Consider the following 27,027-nt stretch of genomic DNA (forward strand, 5'->3'; position numbering starts at 1 on the left):
ACGTAATTACTGTTGCACATTATGGAGGCTATTCCTGTATTGTAATAAAATTAGCCAGAAATGCTTGTTGTCTTTTCTAATGCCACTCCGTGGTAACCAGCAGATTGGTGTAATGCAGCGCACTGTCCTGATCTGTGTCAGCTGTCAAACACAGACAATTCTGGCAGCCAAGGCTAATCAGAAGAAACAGCGTTTTAAGTCAATTCTCAGGAGCTGAACACCTACTGAACATCTATAATTTACTGAGGACACAACCAAGAACGCCAGATAGCCTGCTGTACTGTATTCATTCATATGTCATATGCATTCATCATTACTCTAGCCACTCTCTCAATTCTACTGTTTGTCAAAATAATAACGCTTAATCACCCAGGAAAATGTATTTGTGCCAGTGGTTTCAGTTCTTACACTGTTTGTCTTCATATGTTGTTATGACTATATAAGAAAGGCATGGGAGTCATGTGATGGTCTACACTACATGTTCTCCTCAGCAGCACAAACATCTACATAAACAGTCTACATAATAGACCACACAGAAGAAACTAAATCCCTCAAAAAAAACAAGACTCCTAAAATTTGAATTTTAAAATAAAAAACAACATATATTTCAATATGTTCAACTGAGTGAGACAATGTATGGACTAGCAGTGAATATAGAGTCAAATGACATGACTCTGAATCACAAACAAACAATCGCAAACCTAGATAAACACAGTAAATATTATCTGAGGTGTAATATATGAGGAGATTTCTAGGTATTCAACAAATCTAGCTCATATGTGAAGCACAAGTATAGATCTATGGATGGCCTTGAGTGGGAAAGTTGAAAGCTGCTTGTTTTACTGGCACAGTCCTGTAATGTATGCACCCTATAAAACACTGGTAACACAGCACTGGTAATGGAGCAGAAACCAATGGGAGAGTTACAGAGACAGGTGTTTTGTCTAATGGGATCATAAATACTTAATAGTACTGTCTTTTATCTGATGGAAGCCATCAGATGGCTGAAATCAAAGAGGCCATTGCATGCTTAGGCTCGGCTCATGATCTGTAAGGCCTTCATAGACACACTATAAAAACAGAGACCGACAAATTACAATGACCGTTTACAGATTCATGGGCCATTGGAAAGGTTGCTGGTTCGAATCCTCGAGCCGGCAAGGTGGGAAAAAACTACTGTTCTGTCTAGGCAGTTATCAAGGCAGTTAACCCCCCCTCCCCCACCTCTCTGACTCAGGGGGGTTGGATTATATGCAGAAGACACATTTCATAGGGCAGTGCTACTAGGACTAATATGTCCTCACCAGGGGCTACTCCTCGCTGGTTTGTGATCTCTCAATACCCTGAACGCCTACCACCAGTTTATTGCTAGCTAACACTATGATGGGTATTTCATGACAACAACCCCCAAATATCTCAGGGGGTCATTGGGTGAGTTAATGTGTGCTTGTTTATTGCTGCCAATGGTGAGGGCTTAGCCAAGGATGCGTTTGCAGCAACTTCCCAAAGAGCTTTTCTCCAGGGGGTTGTTTGTGTTGACTTATCATTACCGCAGGATCAACGAATGGCACCCAACAAACACCACAACTACCGGGTCCTCCTGGGAGTTGTGGAGTACATGCTACACACACCACACAGGTATAACAACCCTCTATGTTGTATTTGTTTTTCAAGAGACCTGGAAGAGGGTGTCAAGGGGACATCTCAAACCAAACAATTAAATGAGATTGTTGTCTCTTCCAAAAACAAATACTACAGGTCTCCTACTACTGAAACCTTTCCAACTAATCTCCACCACTGAGGAGAACCCGTGTCTCTTCTGGTGGCATGGCCTAGAATCAGCAGTGAGTGAGAAATAAATGGGCTTTAAAAAACATTGCTTTTCTTGTCAAGACAGATACCCACTCAAGAGCGGCAACAGTCCAAATGTCAACTCATTCCCTTTCCAATCCCTCTCATGTGTTTAAAGTGACACCTCTGTCTCTGTCTAATGAGAGAGAAGGGCTGTGGTCCCCAAGGGCCAGTGGTCCTGTCATCACTGAATGTTGTTTTCCTCTGGACAGCCCAGTGATTGTCCACTATCAACGTTAATACCCTCCAACCAGGATTCATTATAGCTCTAAATCTATGAATGAACTAGCCACGGGCTGGAGCAAACCAACCATTAACAAAGCACTGGCCACAAAATAAATAGGTCTCCAAGGACTCCAGACTAAATTGGATTGCCAATACGAACCAAACCACAGACGTTTGAGAAGTTGAGAAAAACAATAGAAGAGAGAGAAATACCCCAGAGCCCATCATGACTCCACTTGGTAAACTAACACAGTATTGATTGTCTAGTTTTTTGTTTGTTTAGAAAAGCCTCATCCCTGCTAATAGCTGTCTGAGAGTTTAATCTCTCCCTTGTCCTCCCCCTCTCCTCTCCTCCCCACTCCCTTTATATGTCTCCTTTCACTGGGCCTCACATAGTTTGGGTTCAGTGTGGCGCTGTGGCTAGCGTACGGGGCATTGGACTGGAGAGCGATTGTGTTGCTAATGTTGACACCTGCCAGATCAGGCCGGGGCTGTTTGGGGCCCTGCGCTCTACGAGCTGGATGCTCCCCCTCTTTAGCCAGATTAAGTATGGGTCGCTGGGGTCACAAATCACAGGACTCCCTCTGATGTTGGGAGGCAGAGAGCCAGAGACTGACGGGGCTAAAGAGAAGGGCTGGCCAGAGAAAGAGAGTGAAAGATAGAGAGAGAGGTATAGAAAGTGACACACCTTTCTCTAATGAAAGAAATGAGAATAACGTGTCAAGATGTATACAACAAGGTTGTTGTGCTATTCTCCAAATATGACAGTAAATCAAAAGCTCCTCAGTAATATGTTATCAACTTTTTAAGAACATTGATAGTGTTCCAGACAGAAGATAAATTAAATATTGCTTTCCACCAGAGCAAAGACAGAAAATAAATGTTTTAAACACAGCTAAAACACAACTAACCAGCACATTGCTTCCCACTTCGTCTGTTTGAGATAAAACTAATAGCTGATCTATTTTTTTAAAGTGGAAATAAGAAAATAAATAAATGCAGCGTATTAGATTGTCTTACCATTACTCTATGTTGCAATTTCCTTACAGAACTGACTGAGGAATGGGAAAATGCACTTGTGTTTTCTCCTGGAAGAGGGCAATCGTCAATTTGTCATATTAAGTTGAATTAATCGAATAATTTTTTCTTCATGTCAAATGTATATCTAAGTGTAAAGGGAGAAAATCACCCTGGCCATGACAGTCAATGCCTTCCCAGATCATTCTCCCCCTGCCTCTTCTCTGCAGATGAACATTAATGCAGGAAAGGAGAGATCTGAGCTGCAGAAGAAGAACCCTCTCCTTTTAAACTGTTGCTGTCCAGCCTGATCGTGTCAGTTTGAAGGCCCCATTCAAAAGTATTCATGCATCTGCCTTTGAGGCACAATGGCAGCTAGTTTATAAACTGTCTGCCCTGGAGCCCAAAGGCTTTAGTTCTTATTGTTTTCAGCCCCTTAATAAACTTTTTGGAGGAGTTCATCAACTCGCCTGAATAGCCTATGCAGCGAGTCTCAAGATAGAAAATAACAGAAGGTTCTTTTCTCCTCCCTCTTCTTTCTCTCTTCCTTCTAGTGTCCATTCGTCTGACAATGGAGAGACTAGGCTGTCAGACATCAGAAGGGGTTTAGTCCCAATAAAAGAAAAAAGGTATTCAATTAAAAGAAAAAATTCTTTCAAAAAGGGCATGGAGACAATTGAACTTCCACTTCTTCTAAACCAGAGAGAGGATGATTCAAGCTCCAAAGTATATTTTTCAATGGAAAAAACACAAAACTATACTCAAAAGACAAACACACATACACAAACTTAGATAATATATTTGGGGCGGCAGGGTAGCCTAGTGGTTAGAGCGTTGGACTAGTAACCGAAAGGTTTCAAGTTTGAATCCCCGAGCTGACAAGGTACAAATCTGTCGTTCTGCCCCTGAACAGGCAGTTAACCCACTGTTCCTAGGCCGTCATTGAAAATAAGAATTTGTTCTTAACTGACTTGCCTAGTAAAATAAATAAAATAAAAAGTTGTCTCGTGGGGCGTAATCAGTCATGAAATAGCCTACACTTGATTTTTTAAATAACAATTTTATAAACACACTAGGAATAGCAAAACATTTGTTTTTTTAGCTACAGTACCAGTCAAAGGTTTGGGCACACCTACTCATTGCAGGATTTGTCTTTATTTTTACTATTTTCTATATTGTAGAATAACAGTGAAGACATCAAACATATGAAATAACACATAAGGAATCATGTAGTAACCAAAAAAGTGACTGCCTGGTACTCAGCCCTCTATTGTCGCTCTAATCACGCTGACATCAATGGAAATGTAAGCGAAAATCTAATCAAACACTTCATGAGAGCCCATGAGCTCATATTGGGCAACATTTCTATAGGCTATGCAATTACATGAGAAAACAGAGTCATGGCCTCTACTAAAAATAGGAGGATCCCATCAGTATTCTATAGACTAGGCCTACTATATTTATTTCTCAACTTTCCGAACATAAAAAAAATGGCTTATCTTTACAACAGGAATATAGCCTACCTGGCTGTCATGAAAATTAACCATGAGAAAAGCGTCCTCCAGTCGCAATTTAAGTGCATAGATGACTTTCTTTTTTTTTTACGCTGCCCCTGTTGTGACAGGTGCATGATAATGGTCCATTCTAAATCAAAACAAATTTCACACATACAACACCAGTCAAAGGTTTGGACACACCTACTCATTCCAGAGTTTTTCTTTATTTTTACTATTTTCTACATTGTAGAATAATAGTGAAGACATCAAAACTATGAAATAACAAATATGGAATTATGTAGTAACCAAAAAAGTGTTAAACAAATCAAAATATATGTTATATTAGAGATTCAAAATAGCCACCCTTTGCCTTGATGACAGCTTTGCACACTCTTGGCATTCTCTCAACCAGCTTCATGAGGTAGTCACCTGGAATGCATTTCAATCAACAGGTGTGTCTTCTTAAAAGTTAATTTGTGGAATTTATTTTCTTCTTAATGCATTTGAGCTTATACGTTGTGTTGTGACAAGGTAAGGTTGGTAAACAGAAGATAGCCCTACTTGGTAAAAGACCAAGTCTATATTATGGCAAGAACAGCTCAAAAAAGCAAAGAGAAATGACAGTCCATCATCACTTTAAGACATAAAGGTCAGTTAACACAGAAAATGTCAAGAACTTTGAACGTTTCTTCAAGTGCAGTCACAAAAACCATCAAGTGCTCTGATGAAACTGGCTCTCATGAGGACCGCCACAGGAAAGGAATACCCAGATTTACCTCTGCTTAAGAGGATAAGTTAGTTAGAGTCACCAGGCTCAGAAATTGCAGCCCAAATAAATGTTTCACAGAGTTCAAGTAACAGACACATCTCAACATCAACTGTTCAGAGGAGACTGCGTGAATCAGGCCTTCGTGGTCGAATTGCTGCAAAGAAACCACTTCTAAAGGAAACCAATAATAATAAGAGACTTGCTTGGGCCAAGAAACACAAGCAATGGACATTAGATTGGTGGAAATCTGTCCTTTTGATTGATGAGTCCAAATCTTAGATTTTTGGTTCCAACCGTGTGTCTTTGTGACACACAGAGTAGGTGAATAGATGTTCTCCGCATGTATGATTCCCACCATGAAGTATGGAGGAGGAGGTGTGATGGTGTGGAGGTGACACTGTCTGTGATTAATTTAGAATTCAAGGCACACTTAACCAGCAATGCTACCACAGCATTCTGCAGCGATACGTCATCCCATCTGGTTGACGTGTCCGCTTAGTGGGACAATCATTTGTTTTTCAACAGGACAATGACCCAAAAACACACCTCCAGGCTGTGTAAGGGTTATTTTACCAAGAAGGGGAGTGATGGAGTGCTGCATCAGATGACCTGGCCTCCACAATCATCCAATCTCAACCCAATTGAGATGGTTTGGGATGAGTTGGACCGCAGAATGAAGGAAAAGCAGCCGACAAGTGCTCAGCATATGTGGGAACTCCTGTTGGAAAAGCATTCCAGATGAAGCTGGTTGAGAGAACCAAGAGTGTGCAAAGCTGTCATCAAGGCAAAAGGTGTCTACTTTGAATAATCTCAAATATAAAATATATTTTGATTTGTTAAACACTTTACTGGTTACAACATGATTCCATATGTTTTATTTCATAGTTTTGATGTGTTCACTAATATTCTACAATGTAGAAAACAGTAAAAAAAAAAAAAAAATAAACCTTGAATGAGTAGGTGTGTCCAAACTTTTGACTGGTACTTTATATTTTTTGTTTAAAAATAGAAAAATCCTATCACAGTTTAGAAAAACGATTAAACGTATGTTTTGGGTTTTAGGATCTCTAGGACATCAGTTAGATGGGCAGCACACATCATGGGGATGCTATAAAATGTCATATTGGCTGTCAGCCATTAACCCACTGTTACACATTTTAATCTGTGAAATAAAAGGCAACATTTCAAGAGGTTAATAATGTCTATTCTAATTAATGTAATACCTAATTAGCACGCACTGCCAAAGTTCATGCGCCGGCTGCCTTGTTTAGCCCGCTGGATGGCCATATAATTGACACAGTAGCGGGAAAAGACTGGAGAAAAAAAAGACTATCCTTCGAGCAATCCATTTCCAAGCGTCCTCATGCTCATTCCCCTCTCCGTCTCCTCAAAAAGGCTCGAAAGCCGCATTTGCTGGCCTTGACCAACCACCCACTGTTTCCCACCGATACACTTGAACGTTTAAACGCCCTGATTAGATCTGACAAGTTCAACGAGTTGGTTTCAGAAAAGGAAAAGATGGTCAAGTTATGATTTCCGAGTCAGACTCACAGGGGACCCCAAGCTTACCCCTGTCAGCCTCGCTCTGTAGTCTCAGTCTCCAACAAACGGAAAGCTAAGAATGTCACAGAGGCATGCAACGATAAATACGATTATTGCTAATTAACAATGGATACCTTTAATCATAATAACAATCAAGAAGAAGATTAATAATGATAATAACCATAAATAATTCAAACATAATACTGTGAGCTTATGCAACGCATTGCTCAACATTAGCTCAGGAAGAGAAAACGAACCAAATCTTTAGACCAAATATATTTAGTTTGTCCCCCCCCCCCCCCACCCTTTAACATTTCATGGGTAACGTTGCTGAAATCAAACCGTGTTATAACACGCTGTTATATATTATAGTAATCCGTCATCATAATCACACAACTGCTAAAAACTATAAAAAGCTCAACCTAACCTGTGCCTTCTTGCACAGTAGCCGATAGATAGCTCAACCTAACCTGTGCCTTCTTGCACAGTAGCCGATAGATAGGTCAACTGAAATCAGTGCCTTCTTGCAGAGGAGGCTTTGTTGGAGACAAGTTATTGGAAAAGTTTGCTGAAAGAATTAAGATACCTTGAGTACCTGGGGCCCTCTCCCTGGGATACCAAGATGAATTACAGGGGAAACCGCAATGAGTTGGATTTGTAGGGGCCCCTGCACCAGTCAAATACCTGCACAGCGGTGTATAAACCAGCCATGCTGAAGTTAAACGAAACAATCTAAATGCAACTGAAATATGACATGCAGCATTGTGGGGACTAGTTTGGGAAAGTTTGACATGAGTTACTTGTCGTATAATGTTATAAAATTGATTACTATTTCATTATTGTACTATAAGGAGATTGTCGATAGAGGGTAATCGATAGTCTATAGGCCTACGTGTGTACAATACATGCAGCCCACTTGTTGCAATAGGCTAACTGAAGCGTTACAGGCAATATTGAACAAAGTAGCATTTTGCTAAAAAAAACAAAAACAATTTCTATCTGTTTTCCATTATGTCCTAATTATCTTGGAACAATAAGGTATCGAAAAAGAATTGCACAAAAATAGGACTTGACTCAATATGTCTGCAGCACCTTATCATCAGCATTGAACATGTGATAGGGTCACCAAACATTAAAGTCAAAACATGGCTAAATAAGACAGAAATGATAAGAACATCCTGCACACTACTGCTATGAGCGGGGGCCTTGAGGGATATACTTCCTTCATAATTTGTACCTTATGTCTTGGCCCGGTAATCGGTTCTGTGACCCCCATGCACACTAAATACCGTGGTGCTAACAGGACGCATTCAACGTATTGACCACATTAGGGAAATGTGAAACGAGTTAGTCTACAATAGATTAAACAGATAATCGTCATCATTATCAACAACGACGACGAAAACATGCATGGATTAAAACGTCCGGAATTGTTTTAACTAGAACACAGTATAGGACAATATTTTAATATTTTTCAAGCATGAAATGTTAACCTTGAAATGAAACTATTGTATTCAATAACAATGTGTGATCATAACCCTAAATGAGAGGGGAAATTGAATCATTTTTTTACGTTATTAAGCAGGAAAGGATTATGAACTCGTCTTTATAAATGAGATAAAAATCCCCATGTCTTCGTCTGTACACTTCTCAATGTCCCCTAAGTAGCTGGAGAGGAAAGATTGTCCCTTATGGAGAATCCCACATTACAAGAGATCGAAAAACCATTATCCTAAGAAGTGTGCGCATGAGAGGACGCGTCCCACGTGACAAGCAGTGCTTTAATTAATAGACCGGCAGGCTTGAAAGAGCTGTCTGCAATGATGAACTCCCCCACTGCGCACATACGTCAATTTAACGTCTATTCTACGTGAGTTCAACGTAATTTAATTGCAATGACGTGAAATGACGTTGATTCAATCAGTGGGACCATTGTGTTTGAGCAGTCACAATAATGTTTCTGATAAGCAAAAGGTTGGAATTCCAAAAGCTTCTCCATTTCTTCCAGTTAGCTGTCCACGCCTAGGCTACTTTCTATATTCCATTGCTCTCTCTGATTTGTCTCTTTTTAACATGACTGTGGAAAACGAAAATCCTGCACATAACATTCGGGGTCCTCCTCAAATTCACAGGTCGCCAAAAACATTGGGTATAATTGCGCGTTAATGCTCCTCCCGAGGAGAGAACGAATCGTTCAAAGGTTGTCTGTATAAATGGCCATCTATCCGTTTAACGTGTACCATCGGTTGACGTGTGGTTGTTTGGAAATAATGCCAGGGGCTCTCCAGATGCCGTTCCATTCCGCCATTGCTCAGCTTATTTCAAGTTTCACGAGTGAAGACAAAAGCAAACCATGACATAAATCACTATGTGTACAGATACAAATACGAAGAGTAAAAATAGTGGCGGCTAAATTATTAATGGGGTCCATGTACTGTTAATTGTATAAGCGCTTGTAAACCATGACCCCTGCGAAATGTCGAAGAAATCGGCTTCGCTGCAAACGATTTAACATAAATGAGAAAGGATTGTGTACGTTTTAGAGAGCGCGGATTCTATCTTAGCCTGCAAGTGATTGAACTGATTTACGCGTATTGAGACTCAAAATTCAGTGTCCTGTCAAAATCAAGAAAAAGCTTTCCTAACAAACCTGTTTAAATTCCAATTACGAAAAACTGTGGTTGGTTTGGGTAATTTGATTGCAGTGGAGGCTGCTGAGGGGAGGACGGGTCATAATAATGCTTGGAACGGAGTTAATGGAATGGCATCAAACACATGGTTTCCATGTGTTTGATGTATTTGATACCATTCCACTAATTTTGCTCCAGCCATTACCACGAGCCGGTCCTCCCCAATTAAGGTGCCACCAACCTCCTGTGTTTGATTGGTTCCAGGATTAAAACATGGTCTTTAACGTGATTTTGACTGCCCATTTCCATACAATAGCTAATTACACGCTACAATAATATACGCTAGTATTAAATTAATTTACATTATTTGACAACATTTGGTAGGCTACAATTTATTTAAAATATATTTTTTAAAGTGTCTAAATAATGCGCTTTCTTATAGGCTACAAGTTGCAATTAATATATTGGTTAGAATCAGAAATTATTATTATTAGGCCAATTATTAATTATATGATTATTATAATCTATTTTGTTATCAATAATATCATAATCGATTATATGATTAGCTGTAGCGAGGGCTTTAAACTTTACCCCCTCTGTGTGCAAGAAATCCACCAATGTAAATTTCAGTGAAATGTGTCGAGAGCAGGCTGCGGGGAAAGGGGAGGTTAATCCGAGTTTAATGCAGTGAAGCACATCGCAGGGTCTGGGCTATGATGGGTATGTTATCTCTGCCCAACATTTGGGTATCCCTCTATTTCAACCCAGCCAAATAGCTGGAAGAAAGTGCAGATGGAGTTACTCTCAATGCCCGAGGAAAAATAATAGCTAAATAACTTCCCCATACTTTCACTAAATCTCTCTCACACGCTAGCCTATTCCAGATGGATTTGTTTGAAGTGGGTTCTCGCTTCATTCCCTGTCCTTCTCATTCAGCACGGCTTTAGACCCCGAAATATAGCTACATTATATTTCCGTAGACATAGAGAGAGAGAGAGAGAGAGAGAGAGAGAGAGTGTGTGTGTGTGTGTGTGTGAGTGAGTGTGTGCGCGCGCGCGTGCGTGCGTGCGTAGAAGACACTAATTGTAATACTTATTTATTTAGGTCTTTACATATTTTAACTTGTCTTGTTTGTTTGTCATTTCAAAAATGCTACACATGTTATGTTATCTCATAGATGATGTGATTCTTTTCTGTCCCTTTGTATATAACATCCATGTTCTTAATCGGCACCCATGGTCATTTAATTGAATATGCACAGAGAAAGCGAGCCCGGAGCCTCGGATTGCCTGACACCACAGTGGCTCTCCGATGCTCTCTCTCATTATCCCTTCCCAACGCCCAGAAAGCCAGTCTGGCCTCTGTTTGATTAGATTGAGAACCTCAGGTAATCCGACGATTTTCTGAAGTGTCCATTGCCTCCACCTCGCCAATTCATGCTGGCTACAGAGGACCGTTTGTTGGTTTAGTAATTGCAGATGGTCCCTTTTAAAAGAACGGTTTCATTCTTTCCCTGGCGGTCTGACCAGTCATCCACAAACAATATATCCAAGACTGAGAACATGCCGTTTGGCGTTTTGTGGAACCGCTTCACCTCGTTGGTCGCCTATTGAAACTTGGCACCGTCATCGCAGCCCCTCACTATCACTCTGCGTTATTGAAGATGGCAGGTGGATGCTCTTTAATTGTGGAAAGCATATATGGATGAATATTCTTATCAAAATTAGATAATGAGCCTGCGTTCCATTTACAAACATGGAAGCGCAGTACAACTTTGTAAAATCTCCACAGACCATGGTGATCTATCTCCATACCCTTATTTAGTCTTAGCCTATTGCAACTTGCTTGAAATTTTACAGAATAAAATAGCCTACTTGTTTTATCACGTCAGATTACAGAGAGAAAATCTGTGATGTAAAACTAAAATAAATGAATACACAAATAAATACATGTAATACATCTAAAGATATCTGAAGTGAACCGGAAATGTAATGAATGTGTGCCCAGGGTGAGCCACTGTGAGCCCCGCTCAGAGATGAAAGTGAAAATAAATAAAAGGCTACATTTAATCTGCTTTAAAACCCTTCAACACAACGTTTGTGCTTCCAACTCAGAGAGTGAGGGGCTGATTGGGGATAAATACATTTCTTACCATGCCTGCAAGCTATTACACCCCACTCCAACACAGCCGCCTATTCAACAGACACCGTATCCATTAGACCTACTTGCTCTAATAAGTCTTAACGTTATTCAATGCAATTTGGATGGTAAACTGCATTAGGGAGAAGACGAATCTTTTTATGAATTAAAAAGCACATTTGGTGTTCTGAGTTAACCTATTGAGGAAAGATCTGACGCGATCATTTCCAACATTCTGATGTGACACTGTTGCAAGCAAAATCATATCTCAGAATTAATATATCAGAAATCCGGCCGATTAAATTGTTCGATGTAAAAGGTGGTAAACAGACTCCTGTTTTTTTTATTCGTGTATAAAGCATCGAATAAGAATGATTCAAATTATCAGAAAAAATAGCAATAAGATTCAGAATGCACTTAAACATTCGGCAACAGTTCACCTTGGATTGCAAGGTGAAATCAGAGACCGACATTTTACAATGGGTCAATTTGTCTGAGGTTTTAAGCATATCTGTTTAGAAACGGAAAGACCAACATGTTTCCATGATTAAGCACACCATACCATACAGAGCTAAGAAACACAATGGTCCGACCTCTAAATGAATACATGGACACAAGCCATTAAAAAAAGAAAGAACCGTTTTGCACCATCAAATGCGCTTTCTCCTCCAACAGACTATTCCTTAATATTACAAAACTATCTACCAGCGGGGTGTACTGAATAATTCATTTCCCTTTATATCTACCCTGCCCTTTGTCCACACTTTTTTTTTATCTCTCTCTCTTTGCGGGTTTTTGAATGAGAATGGACTGACCCTTTTGCTGCCATGCTTTCTAGGATTTACCTTTGTACCTTGGAATCTTCACTTCAGAAAAGCGTCAATGGATGAGAGAGGTTGTGCGACTGAAGTTCATCTTCACGTGTGAAGAAGTTTGGCAGTGTCTTTTATGGGGAAAAGCTTTCTGTGAACTCTTATCTAAACCCTATTCAAGGATGTTTGATCATCTTAAAGGGCGACCTTTGTCTCTTTCAGGAAAGGTTTGTATAAGCACTGTGATTTCTCTCTCTCCCTATAGGTTACTCAATGATAGACAGCGCACTGACAAGTGGCACAAAAGCACGAACCTACTAACTCAATGAAGTGTTTCATATAGGCTTATATAAAAATATAAATTAACAATGAATCTGAGTTATCTTAAAATACTAGCTAAATAAATCAATACTGTCATGCATTCCTATTACCTAATGTTAAAAATAACATATTCATATTCTCAATAAGAGTTTGTTTGTATGAAAAATGTGTGTTACAAACGAGTGAATGTGTGCATGCCTTAATATAATTGCCATGAGTATTAGAGGAATATGGCTGCAGAGAAGTTGCCCTCTTCGTCTCAGTTTAACTGACAAGAGATGTAGAGCCTCTAACTGACATTGATTGTCAAATGGGTCAACTGTCAGCTGTCGTTTAGGGGATCGTTAAAAGAGCGCGAGAGGAATTTGTTACACAAATTAATTTTCTGGAGCTAAATACCTTCCGTCAGGCTCACATAAATAATTGAGTAATTGAGTAAGGACTGGCTGGGACTTAAAAGCAGGAATGAATGCACCAATCTGTGAGAGGCTCTTCAGATGTACCGTAAATGTATAAGAATTTCCCAAGAGATATATAGAATTTGTTTTTAAATAAATTGTTGACCTAGTTGAAAACGATAAAAGATTATCCGAATGAACAAGTGCAATAACGTAACATCCAAATAATAGAGTAATAATACTTCGTTGTATAATAGGAACGGATCTACTAAAGTGTAGTAATAATAACAACAACAATAATAATAACAATAATAACAACAATAATAATAATTATGGTTGTTGATGATGTTGCTATTGCAATAATGAATCATGGGCCTAATAGAGAATTATTGTGTGTGTGTATAGGCTACCGTACATTGTATTATTGTTTAATACCACAACAATTAATGACACAATTTAGTCACAATTTATAGCTAAATAAACTGACGTTTTTCTTTGTTGGCCTACCTTTATCACCGAGAATGCCATCTATGCTATGCTTTGTTTTCTTTTCCCCGTCTTCATCCTTCTTATCACTATCGTCGTCGTCATCTTTCTTGCCGAATCGCGCCCTCAGAACTCGGCTGATGGAACTCACTGAAAACCAAACAAGCCTTGGATTACATTGAAGTCCTAGTACTTTTGTGTATACATGAATTATATATTTCTTCAAATTTATAGGTTCATTTCAAGACAAGGTGAACAATTCTGAAGTCACAAAAAAATAAGTAAAATAAGTAAAAACTGCATTCCAAATGTGTGCATACCAGACAAGTCTTACAGTAATCACCATAAGAAGGAAAAGTTGCTTACCAGATGAAGCCTCACCTGAAGGAACAGTGCTTCTGTCGCACACCCCGTCCTTCAGCAGCTTGTCCCGAATTTCCCAACTGAACATCCCGGGGTTTTCTCGCTTGTACTCTTCAATCCGCTTCTCCACGTCCGGAGTTGCTACCTGCTGTGGGTTTGAACATGTACAACGGCCGAACACAGAGAGGGGAAAGTCGAAGCAATTTTTAAGTCACATGAAGAACATGATCTTGTAATGTATATGGATACAAATACACATAACAAACCTGATATAAAGACTTGTTTCCCTGAGGGGGAGTTTGAAATGGAGGCGCATGCCTTCTTTCGACATTACAAACCAAGGCCTATAGACGACTTCCTGATTGTAAGCCTAGTGACTTTTTTGTTATCGAGTTGTAGGCCTATGGTTCATGTCTTCATAGGCTACCTCACAAATCATACCCACACAAAACTGCATGTATTTTACTCTATGCAATACCTATAATCATAACTTCTAGACTATAGGCCTAACTAATGTTTCTATGTTGAAAATGTTGCCTCATGCATTCATGCAGGTGCGTAAAATGCAAGTGACATAATAACTGAAGAAGACGAAGAAGACGAAGAAGAAGACAGATACATTGACACGGATGGCAGGTCAATGTGTATCTGAAGTTTGTCGATTGTGAAATAATGTAGAGACTAGTCCTCCACTCACCCTGGGCTTGCTGCCTCCTATAGCCCCGGGACGAATCGAACCGGTCTCCTGGTACCGACAGAGGATTTTGGAGACGCAACCATGGGAAACTCGTAGCTGTCGCGAGATTACGCAGGGTCGGATGCCGTGGTGTGCCATCTCTACTATCTTGTGTCGGATATGATTTGGCAGCGGCCTCCCGTTGATGAACACTCCACCGAGCTGGTTCACCCGACCTTGGCCAAGGGGGGTTGATACTGTTCCACAATAAACATATTCAGGTCCTGCATATTGTCCTGATGATATTGATATTGTTAAAGTTTAATGCGAAAGAGATCAAGTTAGACAACAATGCAATGACAAAGAGGGCATCGTGAAAATAGGCTTATGATAAACAATTAAATATGTGAAATTGGTTTGGTGCTATATAATTCATTGATATCTTACTGAAAGTTATTTCACATAGACAATAATTAAAATCAAAATTGGTAGTCCTAGGCCTGTATAGTTCTTGACAATCAAATGCAATCAATTCAGATAGGCTACTCACATACGCATATAATAATGATGATTATAATAATTATAATATTAATAATAATCATTGTCGTCGTCTCAACCATGATAACATTACATTAGCCTAATAATAATTGTATGGACGTGCCGAATAGCAGTGACGTTTATGATAATATACCATAATGTAGGCACTTTCAAACATATCCCACAGCTCATCCATTCTCACTAGAGAACGCAGACAAACTCATTCCCAGTCAGCCTGTCTTGCAGGATGTATAATTAGAGCCATAGAGCACTCGAGCATCCAATTTCGCATTCAAGAGGCACTAAAGAGTGTGACATTTTCCACCTTGATTATTCCTAGTCATGCTGTACAAATATTGATGTGATCCTTTGAGCCATCTCTTTGCTGTGTATTTTATTTCCATTTGTAGCAGCAGGATACTTCAACAAATCCTGGAGCGTCAGTAACTTGCAAGCTACGTGGTTTTGTGGATTTTTGTTAAAAGCTCTTGAGCACGAACGAACTCGCTGTGACTGGGAACGATTCCCATAAATACATGCAAATACAAATTGGTATTTTTCCGCGAATATGCTAAGATATTGTTTGTATTTCCTCGCATAGTTTATCATTTAACTGATACAATTATCTTAGCAACAATGTCACCATTGGTTTGGTAACTTGTCAATAAGGAGGATAGTCTATTATGTATTAAAAATTAAATGAAGTCAAATGTTGATTATCCATTCTGTCATTGAACATTTGCATAAAGTAAACATAATAAATTATGCTTTAAAATGAGTCCTATACCTCTAAAATCAACATGTAGGCCTGTCAAGCAATGTTAGACTGTCTACTCTGATATATAAAACAACAAATTCAAGTCCTTGTAGGCGTAAATCAATAGACAAATCGAAAACACAATTGGCTAATATTTCACAAAGATGATCTACAAAAAATTTAAAACACAATTGCCCAATAGTTCCTAATATTTTACAAAGATGAGCTATAACCTGCCTCCAAGCTGACGAGTTTGTTTTTCTTACAACTCTCTGGAAAGATTTTCCAAGTAAAAAAATATGACATACCTTCCAGAGGGAATCCGGTGCGGGGGTAGTTCTGGCCTGGCGCAGGGCGCATCATTCGAGGCACTGTTCCTGGTAAAGTAGCCATTCTAGCTACTGGAGAAACACCTAGTGGGCACTGGTACCAAATTCTTACTCGCGCAAAGTCCAGACAAGAAAATGTAGGTATTTGCGGATAGGATGTAACGAAATGTCTTCTCTCAAAAGGATAAAAAAATCGAACTATAAATCGTAGTCCCAGACAGAGAAACTCGTAAATACTAAAACCCCTCCAACGTAAAAAGTGTTGATGTTAGTCATGCAGAGATGCCGGGGTAAAAGAAGACCCCAATAGTGAGGAGGTTTGTGGTGTGTAAAGGGAGGGGATACACCTTGCACTCAAATGTGTAAATGGGCAAAGGTTATTTAATTCTTTGCCTTGATATACTTAGTGGTCAACAACTCGTTTTGATAACGTCTGCTTGCTGGTTGAAAGTGTAAGTGGCCAACTTTGGCGCACGTTGTAGGAGGAGACAGTAGAGCCCGCCGATAGGCTCGACGGCCTTTCTTTTATTCATGATGGGAGAGTGGGTATAGCCACGGATCTGCCGACCAATCACACAACGGCATAGGACGTAAAGCACACATTTCGTTTTGAATTCATTGCATCACTACCTTTACTTTACAAAACAAAGAAACTAAACTAAACAGATGTGATAGTAATCCTTGTACCTGGGAAAAAAACGACTCATTTGCTCTGTCCACACGTGAGTCAATCATTCAGAAAATGTGTCAATGTTATGAATACATATCTGCATGTGTGTTTGTAGGCTACATCAATATTCATTAAAGCACATTTTATGTGTGTGTGTGTGTGTGTTAGGTTGTGTTTGTGTGTGTCTAGAAGACATACGTTAGTAGCCTAAATTCCAGGTTGAAATGATTTCTTCAGGTCAACTTTTTATAACATCAGGCATTGATTTGAGGTGTAACACTATAGGAAAAAGACTACATTTAAAGGGCAAGGAAGGTTAAAGTTCACTAAATATTAGGCCTACTCCAAAAGCAACTCTATTCCCTCGCGCATCGCTACCCACATTACCATGGGGATGGATTGGACCTTTAAGTTGAGGGACTGAGGTGTCTTAGCAAGCTTGAAGAAATCTGGCACAGCGGGCTATGACGCCGGACCACACCAATAAGCTGCATTCATTTATTGAAAGGGAACTTTGCCCTCATAAATCGTAGAAAGGGGCCCAACAAGCAAAACGTAAGTGGCCTAACTGTGAGTTGCAAAGCATGCAATGACCAATAATTGGGATTAGTAAAGGCCTATCTGGTTTATATCTGTTTCAACGACTTTTCAATTGCATATTTAAGTAATTGGAATTGAATGAATTGAAACAATTGTCTGACGGGAACTTGTATGTACAACGCACTCAAACAATACAAATGGAATATAACATATAAATAAAGTCTTTAAGAAAAGTTAACTTCCAGATGTAGACTATTAGAGGTGATTTCTATTGAAACTAGCTCACAGGAATGTATCATTCTAAATCATGATCTGACGCACAGCTTACATTTTAAAAGACACATTTTTGAAAATTTGGCAAAGGCTAATTCAGTATGATCTACTAGTTATCAGCGTTCTCTGTTTCAGATGACACCTGTGGCTAGCCTAGGCTCCACATACATCTGTGGAATTCAATAGCACAATATAGGTTAAGAAATGTAATTTTGGATGTTAACATTTTAACTTTCATTAGGCCTAAAATTGCGTGTCAAGAATGTCAAATCGTTTTAGTAATACGTGCAAGCTTATTGGTATAGTCCACCACCCATTGTGGTAGTATAACAACAGGTAGTCATAAAGAACATTTACAAGAGGGATCTTTCGAATAGCAATAGCTTAAAGCCAATTGTAATAAAATGAATAGGTTAAAACTATTACATTCTTAAGTAAGAAAGAGTTGCGTGTGTCAACTCTGTGGGCCTGCCGTGCATAGAAAATTGTGTGACAATCGCCGTGGAAAACACTCCTGGAGGAAGGCAATTTCACAAATAATTTTTGCAACAATTAGGGAGTGTGGAGGGGTGAAATGGCGATTTCACATGCAGATGCGCCGGTGGGGAGGACCTGGTACCCTGCCGAATAGCTATGACTCTCACTCTCCCGCTTTGGTTTGCTTCACATGGGATAAAAAGGCACAAAGAGCCCGCCTCACCCTCCTGGGAAGACTCACCGAGCATTAAGTCAAGCATCAATCACTTGAAAACCAAACAAAAGCGTTTTCCAGAAAAACATTCTTTAGATGGAAACTTCGGCAGCCCCTCTACAAGGTCTGGGTACCTCCTCTCTCTCTCTCTCTCTCTCCGTCTCGATCTCTCGATCTCTCGATAAAGAGATGTCTGTAAATCAACTTCCCTCAAGTGTGTATTTTGAACCTCTGGATAATGTAAGGCATCTTCAGTATGTTTTTTACTTAAAGTGTCCTTTCAAGATTGTGTCTTTGCTTTTTTGAAATTCCTGTAAAATAATATGGAACATTTTAATTGTAGAACTATAAAATCAATAAACAGTGAACATTCACATTTTGTTCCATCTACACTTTGGCTTTCTTTAGTGTGGTCCTAAATCAAATGCAAAAATAAATAAATGCTGATGACCATGATGATAATAACAATGATTCATATTATTTAAAACAATGTTACAGATAATATAGTTTTAACAATGTGAATATCAACACTATCAGGCAATATCATTGATACAATTGTGTGTTTTGTCTGTTCCACTTGCTTTTAGGTTTCCAATAAGGGCTATGTAAAAATAACAGGACTACACTACCGAAATAACCAGCCATTATCACTCAATACATTTATTTGCGATCCACAACCACAATTCAGCCACATGACTAAAATTGAGAGTTCTCATAAAATATTATTTTCTGAACTCGAGACACCAAAAGACTTGAGACTTTTTTTTAGGTGAGTGAAAATGAAGCATTGTGCGCCATATCATTTACACAATCGTTGTGTTCTCGTTTTAGCTGCATGATCAGCTCAATACTTTTAGGCGCGTGACGGATCAATGAGGTGATCTCTGTCCGCTAGTGGGCGACGATGTCGTAACTTTACAACGCCTCTCTATGTGCTCTTATATTCTCGAGGTAAACGAATGGCTGATGAAAGTACAGCAAACTACTACATGAAGGATCATTTCTGGTGAGCCTTTCTGTCTGCCCTCCTGCCATAGCACAGGAGGGGGATGCTGGGTATTTGTCCAGAGAAAGATGTCTCATTGTGACCTTTGACAGTTGATTGACACTGGTCCTCCAGGCTATACAACATGTTTACCATCAGGGGTATTCACATCCAGCCCCTCTCTCTGCATCTGATTCCAAGAAGGGACTGTCACTTGTTCTTTTTGAAATTCACAAGCCAGAGAACACTTCTCATTTTATCATATTGTCTCCAATCTTATCTTGATCAGGGGTTTGTTCTTCAAACACTTTGCTACATAGCCTCATTATTTGTGACATGGCAATTACCCAAGTTTCTTTTTAGCTCATAGGTGAATACTGCTGTTTCTCTGCAAGGCATCCTATCTCCCTCTTTCATCAACTCATAGTGTGCCTTGTACAATATTTAGCTATTCATGTTGGAAGTACACAAAGAAAACCTTTGGTGAGAGGCATTGCCTATTTAACCATTATCTTTCTGAACAAAGTCAAGTATTGCATGAAAAGCTTCACTTAATCTTGTGGGGTTACCGTCTGTTAGTATTCATTCCCAACTGCCACTTCCCTTAGATATTACTATTTTCCCAGTGCAGTTCTCTCTTTCATTTAAACGTCTATCTCCAGCACAAATATGGAATGCTTATCATTTTGTTGGTGTGAAAATGTGTACATTACTGAATTGTAACAAATTGTACACTGTATAGTGTACACTACCCACTGCAAAGGAGAAACATATATTTGCAACATAAAACAAAATCGGATACAGACAACCAATTCAACTATTTCCCACAAAGAAAAATAGCAAATCTTGGGTCCTTGACCAATCTCCAAAACTTGAAAAACACAAGATATGCTGTTAACCAGTAATCATAGAGCTTCTTGTTATTTTACACTCTTATAAGAACATACTCCTTCATACTACAAAGCTCTATTTGTTTCTCTCTGGAGTCTCTGACTTCTCACGCAGCTTGTGGGCTCCACTTTGCATGCACTGTTTCTTTAATTTTGAGCTATACTTGATGTATCTGAAAACGATCATGTTGAAGAAAAACACAACAATGTTACTTAAAAAATATGTCATGTCCATATAGAGGTGATAGAACAGTAGAGCGGTCTCTATCTCTCCTCTGTGGCCTGGTCTGTGTTCAGACAGGTGTGACTGCTGCAGAGCACTGGCAGGAGACCCAGGCTCGGGAGACGGCCCTCCCACTTTCAGAGAACGTAACGTGGATCTGCAGCTCTGACACTGTGACGCTGTCTGCTCTGCTCTGCATGTCCAGTGGAATCTTGTTAACTTGCTGAGGCATGTTCACATCTGCTTGGAATTATTCAAATGTTTTATTGCTTCCTTATGGGAATTATTTGATCAGGATGCGGAGAGAGAGCATATATATAAAACAGTCATGTAAGAGGGAAGGAGAGCTGCTTTCTAAACTTTGTGCTTTCATTAATCAGAGGGTGCTACTCAGAGATGCTCATCTCATTAGTACAGACAGACAGACACAGGCTCCAGGGAGACACTGGACAATGTCAATATCAAAATCAAAAGCACATCATAAGGGGGAGGGGATGAGGCACACAAGATAGACATGACCATGACAGATTAGAGTGGAGGGCAGGTGAACTCCATCACTATCCCCCAAGAGGAGGGGAGAGAGGAGCGGGGGAGTGGAGGTGACATCAGTCAGGCAGCAAGTGTCCCCAGCTGGATGGGTGGGTGGGGGATGAAGGGGGTGGAGGGTGATCCATGGCAGCGTGGGTGACATCCTGTCACTGCTCATTATTGCATGAATCCTGTTGTCGTATCATAACATAACAAGCTCACTGGATTGGTATACAGTAGACATGTCACTGGCAGTAGACAGAAGCATTGGAGATGAAGAGCCTGCCCAACTAGTTTGTTTTAGGCCATTTGAACTTGGAAAATAGTTGGGTGTTCCTATCTGTGTGTGTAAGGTGTGGCATGTTAACGTCCTGCCACTGAGAAAGAGAGGAATAGCTGTCCTTTATTCTCACAAAATAACCTACAGAGGCACAAACAAGCTGATCCTGGCATAGCCAAAGGTCCTTATCGCCTTGTGGCAGAGCCTACCTGTCCTCTTCAGTTAAACACTAACACAGTCCAATGCTGCCCTAGTATCGCTCTACTGTTAATTTTAACTCCACTTGTGTGCTTTGTTAGTGTACAGGGCCTTCGGAAAGTAGGGCCTTGGACAGGGAGGTAACCAAGAACCCCGATGGTCACTCTGACAGAGCTCTAGAGTTCCTCCGTGGAGATGGGAGAACCTTCCAGAAGGACAACCATCTCTGCAGCACTCCACCAATCAGGCCTTCATGGTAGAGTGGCCACATGGAAGCCATTCCTCAGTAAATAACACATGACAGCCCGCTTGGAGTTTGCCAAAAGCCACCTAAAGACTCTCAGACCATGAGAAACAAGATGATCTGGTCTTATGAAACCAAGATTGAACTCCTTGGCCTGAATGCCAAGCGTCACGTCTGGAGGAAACCTGTCACCATCCCTATGTTGAGGCATGGTGGTGGCAGCATCATGCTGTGGGGATGTTTTTCAGCGGCAGGGACTGGGAGACTAGTCAGGGTCAAGGCAAAGATGAACAGAGCAAAGTACAGAGAGATCCTTGATTTAAAAAAACCTGCTCCAGAGCTCTCAGGAACTCAAACTGGGGCGAAGGTTTAACTTCCAACAGGACAACGACCCTAAGCACACAGCCAAGACAACATAGGAGTGGCTTCGGGACAAATCTCTGAATGTCCTTGAGTTGCCCAGCCAGAGCCCGGACTTGAATCCGATCTAACATCTCTGGAGAGAACTGAAAAAAGCTGTGCAGCAACGCTCCCCATCCAACCTGACAGAGCTTGAGAGGATTTGCAGAGAAGAATGAAAGAAACTCCCCAAATATAGTAGTGCCAAGCTTGTAGTGTCATAGCCAAGTAGACTCAAGACTGTAATTGCATCCAAAGGTGCTAAAACAAAGTACTGAGTAAAGGGTCAGAGTACTTATAAATTAGCCAACAATTCTAAAAACCTGTTTTTGCTTTGTCATTATGGGGTATTGTGTGTAGATTGATGAGGAAATGTTTTTTGAATCCATTTTAGAACAAGGCTGTAACGTAACGAAATGTGGAAAAAGTCAAGGGGCCTGAATACTTTCCAAATGCACTGTATGTATAGTGTTGTGGAGGTATCATGCCTGTTCCCCATAGATCTGCAAAGCAAGGTATTTTACCATAAACTGTTTAATTGCATATATACAATTATTTGATGATTTGCATCACACCATCACACGAACATTAAGATAACAGGTACATGGTGTAAAACAAGTCCTGGCTGTTCCTGCTGTGTGTTGAGTAGGAGGACAGCCTGTAGAGTCATTGAGATAACAACTTGGTTGGTTTGTCTGTCAGGATTCCCACATGACACAAACCTGACCAGAGGAGGACCATGTCAGTCTAAGTGTTTTGTTTGTTGTATCACTGAAAGCCTAATTGAAGATAACTTATGGAAGCATCAAACATTGAGCAGATATTACCTTATTTTAATAGTGACGCAGGTTTGTATATGAGTAAACACTCTCATTTTATGATTGCAAACACATCCCAGAATCTTGACCTAGACCATATATTGTATATATTTAAAGTGTTATTCTATTATCTCAATTTCATTTCTTCTCTAAAGAGGCCATCAATTCATTATAATTGCCAAGTAAGAGTTAGTTTATTAAAGTTATATTACTGCTAAAACACAAAGTAAAGATCAGAGCAAGCATGAGATTTCATTCCGAGAGCATGTGAGCATGAATATTTCAAACAATATTTCTGTGACTAATTTAAGTGGGAATCTAAAACCTATTTGATTAATTTCTCTTGGTTGATGTCTGATAAATTCCACTAAATCCCTTTGCATATTAATACAAGAGATGTATACTCAGTGTACAAAACTTTAGGAACACATGCCCTTTCCATGACATGGACTGACCAGGTGAATGCAGGTGAACGCTATGATCCCTTATTGATGTCACTTGTTAAATCCACTTCAATCAGTGTAGATGAAGGGGAGGAGACAGGCAAAAAAATGTTTGAGCCTTGAGACAGTTGATACGTGGATTGTGTCTGTGTGCCATTCAGAGGCTGCATGGGCAAGACCAAATATTTAAGTGCCTTTTAATGGGTTATGGTAGTAGGTTCCTGGCGCACTGAGTTGAGTCAAGAACTGCAAAGATGCTGGGATTTTCACACTCAAGCATTGGGCCAGCATCACTGAGGAACGCTTTCAACACCTTGTAGAATCCATGCCCCAATGAATGGAGGCTGTTCTGAGGGCAAAAGAGGATGCAAAGAGGGTGTTCCTAATGTTTTCTACACTCAGTGTACATCCTGAGTGGTTTTTGTATTAGCTAATTAATACGTTGTATAATTTGAAACTCTTATCAAACTCCACTTCCCTCTCACCACAGTCTGTAACCTGCTGTAGTGGTCAACTAAGCTAATTGCCCACATTGTCCATACCTCTTTGGCATCAGTTAGCTCCATTAAGACAACAGTGATAAACAAGCAACAATCTATAAACCAAAATGTCCATCATACCCTTCACAACTCAATGGAGCTCAATGGAGCAAAACAGAAACATCCATTATCCAGGAGGTGAATGAGAGTTCCATTGTTTTGTGAAGGGTAAGACGGACATGATGGTCCCTTTAGTTTAATCTGCTTCAGTCTGAGATGTGCCTGTAGTCTGGAGTGGTGCAGACAGTAGCTGGTCTGCATAGTCACAGCTTGTTAAAGGGATTATGTTTGGGGAACACAGTCCACTCACTGTGACTTCTCCTCAGGGGTCAGGAGTCACGACCTGCTCACCATCCCAGGGTCCACAGATACAGTGGGGCAAAAAAGTATTTAGTCAGCCACCAATTGTGCAAGTTCTCCCACTTAAAAAGATGAGAGAGGCCTGTAATCTTCATCATAGGTACACTTCAACTATGACAGACAAAATGAGAACAGAAAAATACAGAAAATCACATTGTAGGATTTTTAATGAATTTATTTGCAAATGATGGTGAAAAATAAGTATTTGGTCACCTACAAACAAGCAAGACTTCTGGCTCTCACAGACATGTAACTTCTTCTTTAAGAGGCTCCTCTGTCCTCCACTCGTTACCTGTATTAATGGCACCTGATTGAACTTGTTATCAGTATAAAAGACACCTGTCCACAACCTCAAACAGTCACACTCCAAACTCCACTATGGCCAAGACCAAAGAGCTGTCAAAGGACACCAGAAACAAAATTGTAGACTTGCACCAGGCTGGGAAGACTGAATCTGCAATAGGTAAGCAGCTTGGTTTGAAGACTGTGGGAGCAATTATTAGGAAATGGAAGGCATACAAGACCACTGATAATCTCCCTCGATCAAAAATCCCAGAACCACACGGGGGGACCTAGTGAATGACTTGAAGAGAGCTGGGACCAAAGTAACAAAGCCTACCATCAGTAACACACAACGCCGCCAGGGACTCAAATCCTGCAGTGCCAGACGTGTCCCCCTGCTTAAGCCAGTACATGTCCAGGCCCGTCTGACGATTGCTGGAGAGCATTTGGATGATCCAGAAGAAGATTGGGAGAATGTCATATGGTCAGATGAAACCAAAATATAACTTTTGGGTAAAAACCCAACTCGTCGTGTTTGGAGGACAAAGAATGCTGAGTTGCATCCAAAGAACACCATACCTACTGTGAAGCATGGGGGTGGAAACATCATGCTTTGGGGCTATTTTTCTGCAAAGGGACCAGGACGACTGATCCGTGTAAAGGATAGAATGAATGGGGCCATGTATCGTGAGATTTTGAGTGAAAACCTCCTTCCATCAGCAAGGGCATTGAAGATGAAACGTGGCTGGGTCTTTCAGCATGACAATGATCCCAAACACACCGCCCGGGCAACGAAGGAGTGGCTTCGTAAGAAGCATTTCAAGGTCCTGGAGTGGCCTAGCCAGTCTCCAGATCTCAACCCCATAGAAAATCTTTGGAGGGAGTTGAAAGTCTGTGTTGCCCAGCAACAGCCCCAAAACATCACTGCTCTAGAGGAGATCTGCATGGAGGAATGGGCCAAAATACCAGCAACAGTGTGTGAAAACCTTGTGAAGACTTACAGAAAACGTTTGACCTCTGTCACTGCCAACAAAGGGTATATAACAAAGTACTGAGATAAACTTTTGTTATTGACCAAATACTTATTTTACACCTTAATTTGCAAATACATTAATTAAAAATCCTACAATGTGATTTTCTGGAATTTTTTTTCTAATTTTGTCTGTCATAGTTGAAATGTACCTATGATGAAAATTACAGGCCTCTCTCATCTTTTTAAGTGGGAGAACTTGCACAATTGGTGGCTGACTAAATACTTTTTTGCCCCACTGTATCTGCTGGACGAGGGGAGGCTGCGGAGCAAGGCTGGTTGATTTTGAGAGAGGACGAGAGGATTTGGCATGCACGTCAGAGCATGGTGACACAGCATAGGGTTCTTTCACATATTGCACACACATCACATGCACATACACAGACACACACAGACATGCACACGTCTATTTGTTGAACTGTACACTATATTCACAATGTGGTACACGGAGCACATCATTTTGGTTTATAGATTGAAATTGTTATCTGTTCTTTTCATGCCTTTGCGCTTAAGTACATGTTTCTAAAACATAAGATGTGCTGCATGTACGCCAGAAGACATCAGAAGGCCATGTGACCATGTCCATTTACAAATGGTCTAATAAAGATGTTGATGCTGTTTTAGAGATGGATGCATCCATTTAGCATTATCTGCTCGACAGTCAGAGGCAACAACAAACTCCTAGCAGCATGTGATGGACTAGTCGTGTTTTGCTCTTAATCAGTTAAGGAAGCCTCTCTTTGAAAAAGCCAACGGAAGAAAGCAAGTCCTTTGTTTAATGAAGATGAAAGTAACAGCTTCCATTTTGCATGCTGACACAATTAGTCTCACTGAATCCATCTGAGAGATCATTCTGTGGAAAAATCCATCATTTGATCCTCAACATGTGAGAGCCAAAGTTCCCCTCTGTCTGTCTCTGTTGGGCCCATGGGTCTGTAGAGGGTGGATGGCACCACTGTAGCTGGACAGAGACAATTCAAAGAGCAGGGGACTGAGTCAGACTCAAGACTTTGAAATGAACTGATGGGCTGGTCAGACATTTATTGATGTGGGGAGTTATTGATTCAACATGTTTATCACTCTGAAAACTATAGAAGTTCTACAAGGTTGAGGAGTTTTGGTTATGACAGGGATTCTTTCTAATGAGATTAACTTAACGTTCAGGTCTCGGCCATATATAGAGAGACATGTGGATTTGGATCTGAATACTTCTCCAGTAAAGTTATGAAAATTTGACTATGTTCCAAAAGAATAATGATCTATTTCTGTCCTTTTCTGTAGACGAT

At 40.2% G+C, this 27,027-nt stretch overlaps 1 protein-coding gene across 8 annotated transcripts in view; it reads right to left on the reverse strand.

Annotated features, from left to right (window-relative positions):
• Nucleotides 1-16,819, reverse strand: part of LOC109896310 (paired box protein Pax-7) — a 62,915-nt gene extending 46,096 nt beyond the window's left edge. For 2 of the 8 annotated variants that reach the window (XM_031816734.1, XM_020490594.2), the window contains exons 1-4: nt 16,328-16,818; nt 14,747-14,982; nt 14,068-14,197; nt 13,708-13,836 (exon numbers count right to left, since the gene is read on the reverse strand). In XM_031816734.1, coding sequence (XP_031672594.1) covers nt 13,708-13,836; nt 14,068-14,197; nt 14,747-14,982; nt 16,328-16,412 — 580 coding nt within the window. In that variant the 5' untranslated portion in view covers nt 16,413-16,818. Of the gene's footprint in view, nt 1-13,707; nt 13,837-14,052; nt 14,198-14,746; nt 15,022-16,327 lie in introns of all 8 variants that reach the window. The other 6 variants (XM_020490574.2, XM_020490569.2, XM_031816639.1 and 3 more) reach the window with 4 other exon arrangements.
• Between the last annotated feature and the right edge of the window lie 10,208 nt (nt 16,820-27,027).

This window comes from Oncorhynchus kisutch, linkage group LG1, assembly GCF_002021735.2.
Source record: "Oncorhynchus kisutch isolate 150728-3 linkage group LG1, Okis_V2, whole genome shotgun sequence".
NCBI classification, from domain to species: domain Eukaryota; kingdom Metazoa; phylum Chordata; class Actinopteri; order Salmoniformes; family Salmonidae; genus Oncorhynchus; species Oncorhynchus kisutch.